General features: G+C 44.1%; 1 protein-coding gene across 2 annotated transcripts in view; it reads left to right on the plus strand.

The window, feature by feature from the left end:
- Window positions 1-13,537, plus strand: part of ccdc58 (coiled-coil domain containing 58) — a 107,314-nt gene extending 93,777 nt beyond the window's left edge. The window contains exon 5 of one of the 2 annotated variants that reach the window (XM_037277508.1): window positions 11,018-11,246. In XM_037277508.1, the coding sequence (XP_037133403.1) occupies window positions 11,018-11,038 (21 nt within the window). In that variant the 3' untranslated portion in view covers window positions 11,039-11,246. Of the gene's footprint in view, window positions 1-11,017; window positions 11,247-13,306 lie in introns of those variants that run through there. The other variant, XM_037277507.1, reaches the window with a different exon arrangement.
- Window positions 13,538-13,863: the final 326 nt, after the last annotated feature.

The following is a 13,863-nucleotide window of genomic DNA, read 5'->3' on the forward strand; positions in this document are numbered from 1 at the left end:
GTCCATTCCGAGATCACTGAGTAGTCGTGTAAGCCAGGTACATTGTTGTGCTGCCTGGCTTAGAGCGACGTATTCTGCTTCAGCTGTTGACAGTGCGACTGTGTTCTGTTTCTTGCTGAGCCAGCTTACTGCTCCTCCACTCAGTAGGAAGACATTCCCGGTTATAGAACGACGATCATCCTGATCTCCTGCCCAGTCAGCATCTGAGAAGCCGACTAAAGTTCCAGACTCTGACCTCTGGTACTTGAGAGCGAGGTTTGTGGTACCTTTCAGGTAGCGAAGAATCGTCTTCACAGCAGTCATGTGTGCAGTGTTTGGTTCTGCGTTGAACTTTGACACAGAACTCACTGCTTGTGCGATGTCTGGCCTGGTGGCCATTGCTGCGTACAACAGGGTTCCTACAATTGACTGGTAGGTACCTGGATTCACTGGTTTACTAACACCATCATTTTTCTGCAACTTCACATTTGCATCAGCTGGGGTTGTGACCGGATTGGTTTTATCCATCCCATATTTCTAAAGAAGGGCTTCAATGTAATGCTATTGATGAATATACATAGTTGTTTGTCTTGTCTTGAATCACTGAGATGCCCAGTATGTAAGACAACTCCCATGACTTTCATCTTGTATCTCTTTTTCAGAGCAACTTTCAACTCACTCATGCTCTGCAGTGACTCTGTGATCAGAATCAGATCATCGACATAAACAGCTAATATCTCTAGCCCTGGCCGAGCTCTCACGAACACACAGGGGTCTGATGTGCTCTGATTGAAACCAAGATCTTTCATGAACTCTTTGCTGTGGCGTGTGGGGTACAGACATTTTATGGTGGATGCCTTTAGCTTTCAGGAATTCTTGGAATTCTTTCGACGTGTATTCCTCACCGTTGTCTGTTCTCAGTCTTGTAACTCTTTGTCCACACTCATTGGAGAATGTTCTCTCAAACTGTTTGAACTTGCTGAGCACTTCACTTTTCTGCCTCATGAAGTATACCTTGCAGTATCTTGAGTAGTCATCAATGAATGTCACGAAGTACTTTGACCCACCTATGGATTCAGTCTGCATGGGACCACACACGTCACTATGAATCAGCTGCAGTTTTCGCTTTGAGCGGATTTCTCCCACTGACTTGAATGGCTTCCTAGCCAGCTTGCCCTCCACACATGCTTAACAGAAGGAGTTCTCTTTTTCAGCAGAAAAGTCCATTCCACTCACCAGAGGTTTAAGCTCCTTCAGCATGGTGGTGTGACCCAGTCTTTGATGCCATAGGCTGGCTGCAACTGATGCACTTCCTGCTGTATGAGGAACAGGCGTACTCCCCTCCACATCCAGCTGGTATAACCCATCGGCTCGTTGTGTTCCCATTCCTCGAAGATCTCCATCTTTTCCGCGAATGTAGCACCGGGTCTTGAACTGCACCGTATTCCCTTTTTTCACAGCAGCTACCACTGAGAAAAGATTCCCTGACAGCTTGGGAACATACAGCACATCATACATTGTGACATCTTTGACATCACTCACTTTGAAAGTCATTTTCATTTTTACATTGCCGAGTCCTTGTGCATCGACTACTCTGCCACCCCCCAGTTTCACTGATTGTGGCTTGGTGAATTCCTGGTAATCCTGCAGTATTTCTTTTGAGCATGTCATGTGTTTTGACGCTCCAGAGTCGATCAGCCATTCGACCTGTTTCACTTTTTGATTCTGATTTTCTCTGGCAACAAATGCACTTTCAGTTGCACTCTCAGAATTCTCATTATCCTCACATGTCATTTGTTTAGCCTTGTGGGTTTGATTTTTATTTTTTAACTTTGGACAATTTCGTTTCAGATGTCCCTCCTTCCCACATTTAAAACATTTCCACTTGGATCTGTCAATTCCCTCAGGCTGTGGATCCCCACGCACATGAGTTTGCATTGCAGAGGCGGCACCTTGTGGCGCAACACTGGTACTGCCATTTGCCTGCACTCTCTTTTGTTCCTCATTTACTAATGACTGCTGCATGGATTGAAGAGTCAAACTGTCCATCTTTGTCTCCAGGGCAGTGACAATTGTTGCATAGCTGGGTGGAAGACTACCTAGCAATGTCACAATCTGATCCTCCTCCTCAATTACAGCACCAATAGCACTGAGTTGATCTGTTAATTCCTTCATGCGCTTCAAATGCTTGGTTATCGTTTCTCCTTCCTTCATTTCACACCTGAAGTACTTCTTTAGAAACAATTTATTTGCTAGAGTGTCTCTCAAAATGTCCCTTCAGCGTATCCCACGCTTCTTTAGGTGACTGGCAACTTGTAATCAGGTACAGCTGAGATGTACTTACATTAAGCACCGACATTGAAAACGCTTTTTCTTTCCTCCTAGCGAATTCGGCTCGAGTTGCTGGGTTAGCATCTTGTGCTAATGTTTCCGTTTCCATTGCCATGCCCCGTAGACTCCTAGCTTTCAGCAGATGCTCAATCTGGAATTTCCATGTAGCCCAGTTGTCTGGTCCACTTAGCTTGTCGATAAACAGTCTGTCCGCCATTGTGAATCCCACAACACCGAGTACTCCACACAGAATCCGTGTAAAACCACTGTTTTAAGCTATTTACTAGAACTGACTGGGACCGACTGGGCCCATAACCTATTGAATTTCACGAGCATTTATTGAACTAAAATACGGAGCATACATAGCACCACAAGGTGGCAGTATTTCACATCCTGACAGGCATTAGTTTTGTTTTAGTCCCAATGATCGTCACACACACGGTCGGTGTGGTGAAATTTGTCCTCTGCATTTAACCCATCCCCGTGTGATTTTGATCCATCCCCTGGGGGAGAGGGGAGCAGTGAGCAGCAGCGGTGCCGCGCTCGGGAATCATTTGGTGATCTAACCCCCCAATTCCAACCCTTAATGCTGAGTGCCAAGCAGGGAGGCAATGGGTCCCATTTTGATAGTCTTTGGTATGACCCGGCCGGGGTTTGAACCCACAACCTTCCAGTCTCAGGGCGGACACTCTACCGCTAGGCTACTGAGCTGCATTACCTGCATTGTTAAATTACTGTATTACAACAACAACAAAGTCGATCGTCGAACTGCGGCCTCGGTTGTCCTGGTGCCAGGTGCACACATGGACACCCTTGCGTTTGAACATAGTGTTCATTATACACAATCCATGTTGAGCACAAAAGTCGAGTAATAGAACACCACTCGGATTCTGACTGGGGGGGGGGGGCGTTCCTCTCAATCTCGCCCTTCCAGGTCTCGCTGTCATTGCCCACGTGAGCATTGAAGTCATCCAGCAGAACGATGGAGTCCCCAGAAGGAACGCTGGCCAGCACTTCTTCCAAGGACTCCAAAAAGGGTGGGTCCTCTGAGATGCCGTTTGGTGCATAGACACAAACAACAGTCAGGACCCATCCCCTCACCCGAAGGCGGAGGGAGGCTACCCTCTCGCTTACCGGGGTGAACCCCAATTTGCAGGCGCCCAGCCGGGGGGCAATAAGTATGCCCACACCTGCTCGGCGCCTCTCACCGTGGGCAACTCCAGAGTAGAAGAGAGTCCAGCCCCCCTCAAGAGGACTTGTACTAGAACCCAAACTGTGTGTAGAGGCGAGTCCGACTATGTCTAGTGGAACTGTCCCTTAGATATCATTCCAGCTAAGTTTTTAAAGGAGGTTCCTAGCTCTGTTGAGTCAAGTCTGCTTGTCTTGATTAATACCTATCTTAGCTCTGGGTCTTTTACGGCTGCCTTCAAACATGCCTTGGTTAGTCACCTCCTAAAAATAAAAAATCATCTCAATCCTCAATCATCACTCTTTAATTTGAGACCCTTCTCTCACCTGTCTTTTCTTTCGAAGGTGTTAGAAAAGGTTGTTTTTACTCAATTACAGGCATTTCTTGAGGAATTATGTTCTTGATAATTTCCACTGTGGTTTTAGACCCTGACATAGTAGAATAGAATGACTATTGTCATTGTACAACTGACGTTCAACGAAATTAAGGTATTCTACCAGTGGGAGGCTGCTGCCATGAAAGGCGCTGCGAGGCGCCACAGGGAGCAATTCAGGGTTCAGTATCTTGCTCAAGGACACTTCAACATGGTCACCAGGTATGAGGATTGAACTCACAACCTGCAAGTTGGGAGACAAAGACTCTACCACTAAGCTACACCGGTTCTCTAGCTTCTCTAAATTGCATACGCATTAGGTTCCTCCTGTCTGAAGGAAGTGTCATGTTGCATTGGAATGTGTGTCTCCAAGATTGGGAATGGGTCCTCAAGACAAGAACTAATGTCTCCCCTCAAATTGGTGACATACGTTTCTTGAAGATTCTTACAATGCAGTGTGCAGTGGCAACTGGCGCTTATCGCTACAACCCCAAAATACGGAATACGGAAAAGCTCCAACTTTTAGAGCCACAAAAATCCAAGAGTGATACGCCAAAGAAGGATTGTGCGAAGGATCAGGCAATGGCTGAGTGTCCGGAAGAACTCAAAACTCAGCTGAAAGCTCTTGATGTTCTCAAACAACTTCTAAATGCTATTGAAGAAATTAAGAGGCAACTGATGGGGAAATGTAGTAGTATGGATGGAGAAGATCCAATTCCTCAAAGATGAGAATGCCAAGAAGGACCAACTGATAAAAACCTTCACCAGCAGAGTGGAAGAGCTTGATCAGCAGTAACGATATGGTCTAAAGATCTCACCTAGAAACAACGCCGGGTCACTGAAACACCAAAGCAATGTAAATGATGGGGACAACACAACTGTGGAACAGCAAGTGGTGGAGTTTTAACATAAAAAAACATAACACTGGATATCGCAAATGTGGACTCATGCCACCTGCTTCCCAGGAGAGGAGTCACCGGGGGTCGAATTAGTGACTACCACGCCATACTTCTGAGATTCAGTCGCATAAAGTACAAAATTGCTTTACTGAAACAGGGAAAAAAAACTTAAAGGATCAAATTTTTATATAAATGAGAATCTTAGCAAACAAAATGCATCCATTGCTTGGTGAGCCCGTCAACTGAAGAAGGAAGAAAAGAGACAAGATACTTGTATTTCCAACTGCAAAATCTTCGTAAAGCCAAACGAATCATCTTCAGAGAATACCAGACCGGTGTCCAAATCAGAGTGGTGGAGGAGTTGGATAAAGCTGCAAATTGAGCAGAAACTTGGCAGAGGTGGTTCCACCTTGAAGGTTACAAACTTGTCCACAAGAGCAAGAGCAGCAAATATAGTGGAGGAGTTATGCTCTATTACAATACATTAGTTTGCTTGCCAATAGTTGTATCAACTAAGATCAGTATGAGAAAAGACAAAAAACATTAATAATCACATAAGTAATTTGCTCGCTAATCTGAATCAGGAGGCCTTCCTGTGTGGCAATCTCTACACACTGTAACATCGATGTCTGCAAATATAAAGGCCTTAAAAAACAGTAAACAGTTCATTGCTAAAACAATACCAGTGTCAACATTATGAAGTATACTGTGAGTTATTATGACTGCATCTGCTTATATTATGGCTATCAATCAAGCACGGCCAGTGTTCTAGACAAAAATACTTCCCTTCCAATATCTAAACTTTGATTGTAAGGATTTTTATTAACTCTCAAGAATCTTGTACACTTGGACAAAAAAAAAAAAGAAGAACCACCATGTTGTTGCCCTATACAATTTAGGATGTCAATCTTGATTTTGGTGGTTGCAAAAGTAACAGAAGTGAAATTATGAAACTAGGTGATATAAATTCCTGGTTAAAATCGGGGCGAGACTAGGTAAGCACAATTGCTTCATCCCGTTGCCCATTACGGCAAGTCTAGTATTAACAGTGCTTGACATGATGACAATGTACTATCTGAAACAAACAACACACTAGTTGCCAGACAATCCCAGGGCACACATAGACCAACAACCAGCCGTATTCACAATCAGACCTGTGCACAATTTGGCCGGAGCTGGCATCCAGCCCACAGCCTATGCGGACGTGCAAACCAGTGCTCGACCGTGCCGCCGTCTTTAAAAGTCATAATTCTACAAGAAATTCTACAATTTAATTGATTTAGAAAGGAAAATGATATAAGATAGTTGCTGTTGTAGAATGTTAGAATATGTTAAGGTAAGCAAAATTGGCTGAGCCGGACCTATTTATTTTTAACTGGTGGCCCATTCCAGCCACCATTAATGATCATCAGGTGGCCCCACAATGCCCTCGATTGGCCATGGGCCTTGAGGGCACCATTATCAACGTTGTAGTAATAGAAACACTACTACTTGTATTACTTCTAATAATAATAGTAATAATAATAATAATAGTTCATCAGATTTACATAGCGCTTTTCTGAACACTGTCAAACCTGCACTTTTTATCAAAGTGACCGGCTTCCCATTAAAGGGTTCGATAAGCCGGGGTGAAGGGACTTGTCTGTCTCTGACCACCCGAGTTAAATTAATTCTAAAATAATCAATATAATCTCTTTATGACGCCAATCCCTCTCAAGTCAAACGACGCTCGTGCTGAGTAACTCAAATTTGAGGCACGTCGTCAGAATAACCGTGCCATAATGATGGCTCCTTTCGGTTGTTTGATGCTTTTGTTATGTTACGGATTTTTTTAGATGTCTTTGTTAAGACCTCAAGGATTCGTTAATTTACTAAAGCACACTCGCCCTAGCTGAGCTCAAGATAACTACTTCGAAACAGATCTGACAATTCCTGATGGTAAGGATTAAAGCTGTCTTCACTTTAAAAAGAATTGAACGGATTTAAAGAATGACTATGATCGGGAAAAAAAGAAATTTGAAAGTTCTAATTGCTGCATATAAAACCATGGTCAACATAGTTAATACGAAATAATCAATAACCGAATTAAGGATTAAGAAGCGATTTAATGAATAAGCAAGAAAAAGAATTACAAGTCGAAAAAACAACACTCACCCACTCAGAAAAAAAGAAATCCTATTTGGTTGAACAAGTTGAGTGATCGGCTCTCCTTTGTTCCAAAATCCGAATTCTGTTTAAAAAAAGAGGAAAGGTCTGGCCGTGAGGAGCGTAGCCAAAAAAGTAAAATTGGCGTCTTCCCCTTTCTGCCCGGAGCGGCTGTCTCCTCTGCTTTCCTTGAAGCTTAAAATTTGACAAAGTCCAATTCGAAGACTCTGGAAATTCATCTTAGTGGAATTTGGTTCAATCTCAAAAAGAATGAAAAATCCATCTTCGTCTAAACGGCGTTCTTTTACTCCGGGCAGCGTCACGGCCATCGCCCTGACTAGGAAGAAGCGCCCCGCTCTGTGTCAGGACAACATATTTATAGGCTTCTGGCACTACCTCATTGGCATTACCTCACCGGCACGTGAGGTGGCCTTTCTGGAAGTTTCTGGAAGTTTCGAGAACGTTCCTCAGCTGATTCCTGTCTAGGTCAGCTGGAAACCACTGGTTGTCTTGGCAACCTTGCTTAAAGCAGTAACCACTGCGCATGACTGCAGTCCGCCACCGGATGCAGCTGTTTCCTGTTTTGCTCGTTCTTTCACTTTTAGCCCTTGATGTCTCCTCTCAACTTAATACATTCAGGTATGGATGGAACCCCAATGTTAAATACAGGTTGGACAAAACATTGCAACATTAATAACACATAATCATACTTAACCATAATAATGGGTTCTTCTAACTTAAACATATATATTGATATTGCTCAAGCTGTTAAATCTTAAAATTATGGCATAGCAAACTCATATTCCAAAATTGTGCGTTGCTACGTGTTTGAACAGGTTGTGTCCTCCCAATTGCTAACAATTTAATTTATTAGATTTGTTAGTTTCCATCAGGTCACCCCTATGTCAAGATTTAACACCATCTCCTGGTGAAATGTTGGAACTACTACATGTTTTGGGATAGCCAATGTGCCTGGGCCAAATTCGATACCCAATTTTACACCATCTTGTACCACCACGCCACTTGACAACACTGATACTTTAGAATGGATTTATTATCCATGAGCTCACACATTCACACCGGTGGGGATAAACTACGTATAAACCACAGCAGCCCTAGGGCAGCATGGATACGGCCCCTTCGACCACTACCAAACATTCGCACCCAACATACACAAATGATAACAATTTTCCCTGACTTCAACCAGCCGCACACAAAGAACAAAATGCTGTATGAAGAATGAAGTGCAACAACACACATCATAGGTCCTCACTACGGCCAATGTCTGCCTGAGTTACGATTCACATTGGTCAACAGGCTCAAAGTCTTTGCATCCGGCTGCGACTTGAACTTCTTGTGGGTGTCGTTGTAAGACTATTTAAAACTGCAGGTAAGATCAGCTCAAAGCATAGGCCTGGTAGTTTCAGGTCATACAGCTGTTGTCCTATGTCTTTAAAGGCTGTTATGGCGCATACTGCAGTGTAGTCCAGGAATGCAGAGATGACCATATCTTTAATCTTTATTCGACGTAGCATCCTTGCTTGCTTTAAGATACTCCTTGTGGTGGTGCAGACGGCTGAGTAGGGGATTACAAGGCCCATTTTGTTTTGATTGAATCTCAAGGACGCGTTTAGAAATTCACTCAAATGCCATGCACTATTTTTGAAGTATATGCGTTTGGTTAGTTAGTGTGCTTCACTCCCAATTATTTCTGAACACAGCCTATGTTCTAAACCAGACATGAGCAAACTACGGCCCGCGGGCCACATCCGGCCCACGGGGCCGTTTAATCCGGCCCGCCAAACCTGAATAAATTGTATTATTAAACTTTTCTTTTGGGGTCATTTTCCCTGCAATTACTATGTTTCCCCAATAGATGGGGAAGCGCCCGCCCGCGCATTTACTCCCGGAAGCCGTGTCAGAAAGCTCGGTGCACACTCACAAGTGCGTGTACATACTAAGTAGTACGGACCCGGCGCACTCCGTGCTCTATTTCCATCAGTGACGAATTTCGAGTGTGGGCTGTGACATCAGCATTCTCGTAATTCGCACGCTGAGCTTTCAGATACAGTTTTACGCTAATGCCACCGACAAACCTTCCCCTGGAATCCGACCATTAAAATGAGTGGCCCGAGGAAAAGAAAGGTGGACACTGAGCAGACGTTCAGCCACATGAACGTCAACACCAAATGATTCCCGAGCGCGGCACCGCTGCTGCTCACTGCTCCCCTCTCCCCCAGGGGATGGATCAAAATCACACGTGGATGGGTTAAATGCAGAGGACAAATTTCACCACACCCAGATGTGTGTGTGACGATCATTGGGACTTTAACTTTGACTTTAACTAACAAAGCCGTCACAGATCTAGGTTAACGGACCGACACATCGGCTCTATCCTAAGATTAGACTAGATTAGATTCAAATTTATTGTCAATGTATAGCACAAGTACAGTACAGCGAAAATAACAGAAGTGCAAAAAGCAGTAAAGTGCAGAGTAAAAAGAATACTGAGCAGTTGGTACAGTGCCATCAGGTAAATATGAGGTGAGTTATACTATGCGGGATAATATACAAGAAGGACGAGTGCGGATATGACTGGCTAAGTATTTACAATAAGGTGCAGTAGAACAAATTATTTGCAGCCGGTACTAGAATGCTAATTATAAATATAGGGTTATAAATATATATGTGTCAGTATAACCAGATATGAACAGATGTACAAGCGGAGTAAGAGTGATGAATAAATATATAGATTATATAGAATTATATGAAGATATGGACAGTATATGCAGGTAATACAGGTGTCAAAGTCAGTCTGCTTTATTGTCAATTTCTTCACATGCCAAGACACAAAGAAATCGAAATTACGTTCCCACTATCCCACGGTGACAAGACATAGTACACAATATACATACGTACAAGTAAACAACACAAAAAAATAAAAAACAGAAGGCACAAACAATGAATAAATAAGAGTGATGAATAAATAATAAATAAACAAATACCACAATAAATAAGAGGAGCAAAAATGTTGTGGTGGGGTTATTGTGCTGCAGGGTTCAGAATGATAAGAGTTCAGGGGGATGACAGGGGTGTTGTGCTGCGGAGTTCAGGGCGATGACGGCAGAGGGGAAAAAGCTTTTCCTCAGTCTACTCGTCTTGACCCGAAGAGTCCGGAATCGCTTCCTAGAAGGAAGAAGAGTAAACAGTCTGTGGTTGGGATGACTGGAGTCTTTGATGATGATGCATGCCTTCTTCAGGCACCGTTTTTGGTAAATCGACTCGATGGTAGGAAGTGATGTGCCGATGATGCGTTGGGCCATCTTCACCACGCTCTGTAGTGACTTCTGGTCCGCGGCTGTGCAGTTGCCGTACCAGACCGTGATGCCGTTGGTGAGGATACTCTCGATGGTACACTGGTAGAAGTTCGCCAGGATTCGAGGAGATAGATGGGCTTTCCTCAGTCTCCTCGAGAAGAAGAGATGCTTGTGGGCCTTACTGACCAGTGACCAGGTGTTGAGGGACCAGGAGAGGTCATCGGAGATCTGGATACCCAGGAATTTGAAGCTGGCGACCCGCTCGACCTCCTCCCCGTTGATATGGATGGGGGCGTGCGTGTCAGCCTCAGTCTTCCTGAAGTCAACAATGAGCTCCTGGGTTTTCTTGGTGTTGAGGGCCAGGTTGTTGTTGGCACACCATGTCGTCAGATGCTGTTACCTCCTCCCTGTAGGCCGTTTCATCGTTGTTTTTGATGAGGCCCACCACCGTTGTGTCGTCTGCAAACTTGAGGATGTTGTTCGAGCCATGCGCAGGAGTGCAGTCGTAGGCGTAGAGGGAGTAGAGGAGTGGGCTCAGCATGCAACCCTGTGGGACGCCGGTGCTCAGGGTTAGGGTGGAGGAGGTGAGGCCGTCTAACCTAACGGACAGGAGTCTGTTGGTTAGGAAGTCAAGTATCCAGTTGATGACAGAGGGGTTGATGTTGAGGTCCTTGTTCTCCACAAGGTTGCCAAGTTTGGTGATGAGTTTGGAGGGGATGATGGTGTTGAATGCAGAGCTGAAGTCGATGAACAGCATCCGCACATGGGTGTTGCTCTCGTCCAGGTGGGAGAGGGCTGCATGTAGTGCAGAGGAGATGGCGTCATCCGTGCTCCTGTTTGCTCGGTAGGCAAATTGGTGTTTGTCCAGAGAAGGTGAGAGCCCAGATTTGACGTGACCCAGGAGCAGCCTCTCGAGGCACTTTATGAGGTGGGAGACGAGTGCAACTGACCGGTAGTCGTTGAGGCCCTTCGCAGAGGAGTGTTTAGGCAACGGCACAATGGAGGTGATCTTGAAGCACAACGGGACAGTTGCCTGGGCCAGAGACAGGTTGAAGATGCTGTTAATAAATGCATTAGTTTTCAAAAAGCTTTTTTTGAATATCCATGCTTTACTACCTACTAAAAGTACAAACCTTTTATGCAATGACCTTTACATGTCATTTCTATTACTTCGCACAAACACTACATCCATCTGCTACTGGTTCGGCCCCCCGGTCTAAATTTAGAACCAAATTCGGCCCGCCAGTCAAAAGGTTTGCCCACCCCTGTTCTAAACCAATAACCAGCTTTTGCCCAGTCCAAAGGCGGTTTTACATTCTGAATTTCAGAACAGCAAATTTGAGCAACACACTGATTTTTTTAAAGGTGTAGTGTGCCAGTGCATGCCCCGAGCGTATCTCCAAAGCTTTCCAAATGTATCTCTTAGTTTCTTGTCAAGGATACTGTTAGGGTTTACAGATTATTTTGATCGTATGATTATGTTGGAACTTTGTTTAAACCTTTTACCTTTCCTTGACTCTGAAAAGTTTAACCATTCAGTTGTTGAAACTTTCCAAATGGTGTGGAAACATTCTTGCTTAGTTAGTCATCTAAAATGCTCCACTAGTTTCTGTTTCCACGACCTTGTAAAACAATGAGCTGGGACCCTCCGCACTGATTAACCAGTTGCTGAGGTGACCACCAAACATGTCCAATGTCACACCCAGCCTGCTTTCTCTCAATAAATACTCTCTTGCAGGAATCCAAAGTCAGACTTTGTTCGAACATCGCTGTTTGCACAGTGACGAATGATCTCTCCACTTGCAAGTGCTTAAAGGGCATACTGTCTCCCGTGTGGTTCTTGCAAATATGTTAGAGTGAGGACCACTCTAACAATTTCTTCAGCCGCATGGAAGGTGGGGCGGAGTGTTATTCGTCAACCGTTTTCTTGTCTTATATGATACAGACTAACTTTGGGGTGTGAAAAAATAGGTGGGTTTTTTTTCATCAGGATTTCGGCCCCTACAACAGCACTTTGCAACCACTGGTCCGAGGCCCGGTATCAGTCTGTGGACCACTCTGTAACAGGCTGTAGAGAATTTCTTTAAAACATTCACACTTGGTTTGAACACACCAAGATGACAAAAAAATTGTTAGGTGTCAATTGTAGCATTTGACAGCAAATGCTTTATTCTGCTGAGAGGAGAAAGAGGCCTCTTGCAGCATAGCTAATAATGGAACATAACTTGTTCAAGTTAAAGTCCTAATGATCGTCATACACACATCTGGGTGTGGTGAAATTTGTCCTCTGTATTTAACCCATCCCCGTGTGATTTTGATTCATCCCCTCGGGGAAAGGGGAGCAGTGAGCAGCAGCGGTGCCGCGCTCGGGAATCATTTGGTGATCTAACCCCCCAATTCCAACCCTTAATGCTGAGTGCCAAGCAGGGAGGCAATGGGTCCCATTTTTAAAAAACACAGTGCGCCTTATAATGCAGAGCGCTTTATATATGGATCAATTGATGAATTTGTTGATCCATACTGGTTGTACACAGCGCTCTGCCAAACTTTTTCAGTACGTTTTAGTACGACTAGCAAATTACATCACTGAATAGCTGTTGTACCCGCGAGGCTATTTCATTTCAAATAGGCTGTTCCGTTAATGTTTTCGAGTACGTTTACGGATCAATATCCAACGGAATCACAAATAAGCAGCACCAATGTGTTAAATCAGTCTTTAGTCATTCGTTCATCGCTGTACGCACACCGACGAATGACTCTCCACTTGCAAGTGCTCAAAAAGGGCATACTGTCTCCCGTGTGGTTCTTGCAAAAATAAGTTAGAGTGAGCACCACTCTAACAGATACGTTCATATCGCATGGTTTAGCATGAACAGTAAAAAAAAAAAAAAGCTTGTGCAAGAAACTAACATAGCATCTAACGTCTCCACTTGCTCGTTAGCACAATGACAGAGTGGGCCAACCGCACAACACTAATCGCAGAAGGCCCCTTTTGTTCTTATCTAGCAATGGTACAGAAAAAGAGGAAGTGGAAATGGCAAGTGTGAGAAATTGTCTTCACTCTCTGTTTCAGGTTTTTAACGAAAGGTGCCGAGTACACTACACGCCTCGCAAGGTGAAATGATGGTTTGTTCCATCCAAATGACTGAGAACCGATCCAGAAACTGTGACCATGCCACTGGCATCTTGGCTTCAGAATGCCTGCTCACATCTACCATGCTTCGTTCTGTGTGTGTTGAGTTGATGACAAATATTGTACTTTTTTTTTTCAAAACATTAAACTGAAATGTTTATTAACAGACAATCGTGTGACTGTGTGTGCGTGTGCGTGCGTGCGTGCGTGTGTGTGTGTGTGTGTGTGTGTGTGTCATCTCAGGCTATGTGTATTGGAAGGTTACACAGTTCTGTGTGCTGTATCTGTGCTTTTGATTGAGCGGTCATGTTTATATAAAACAATAAGAGGATTTACACATATCTGAACATGAAAAAGTATATGAGTTCGTCTAACCCAGGGGTCGGCAACCCATGGCTCCGGAGCCACATGTGGCTCTTTCATCCTTCTGTTGTGGCTCCCTGTGACTTTGGAAAATAATGAGTATTTTATAAAAATTAAATTTTATTTTAGTTTGT

This window comes from Syngnathus acus, chromosome 19, assembly GCF_901709675.1.
Source record: "Syngnathus acus chromosome 19, fSynAcu1.2, whole genome shotgun sequence".
NCBI classification, from domain to species: Eukaryota; Metazoa; Chordata; class Actinopteri; order Syngnathiformes; family Syngnathidae; genus Syngnathus; species Syngnathus acus.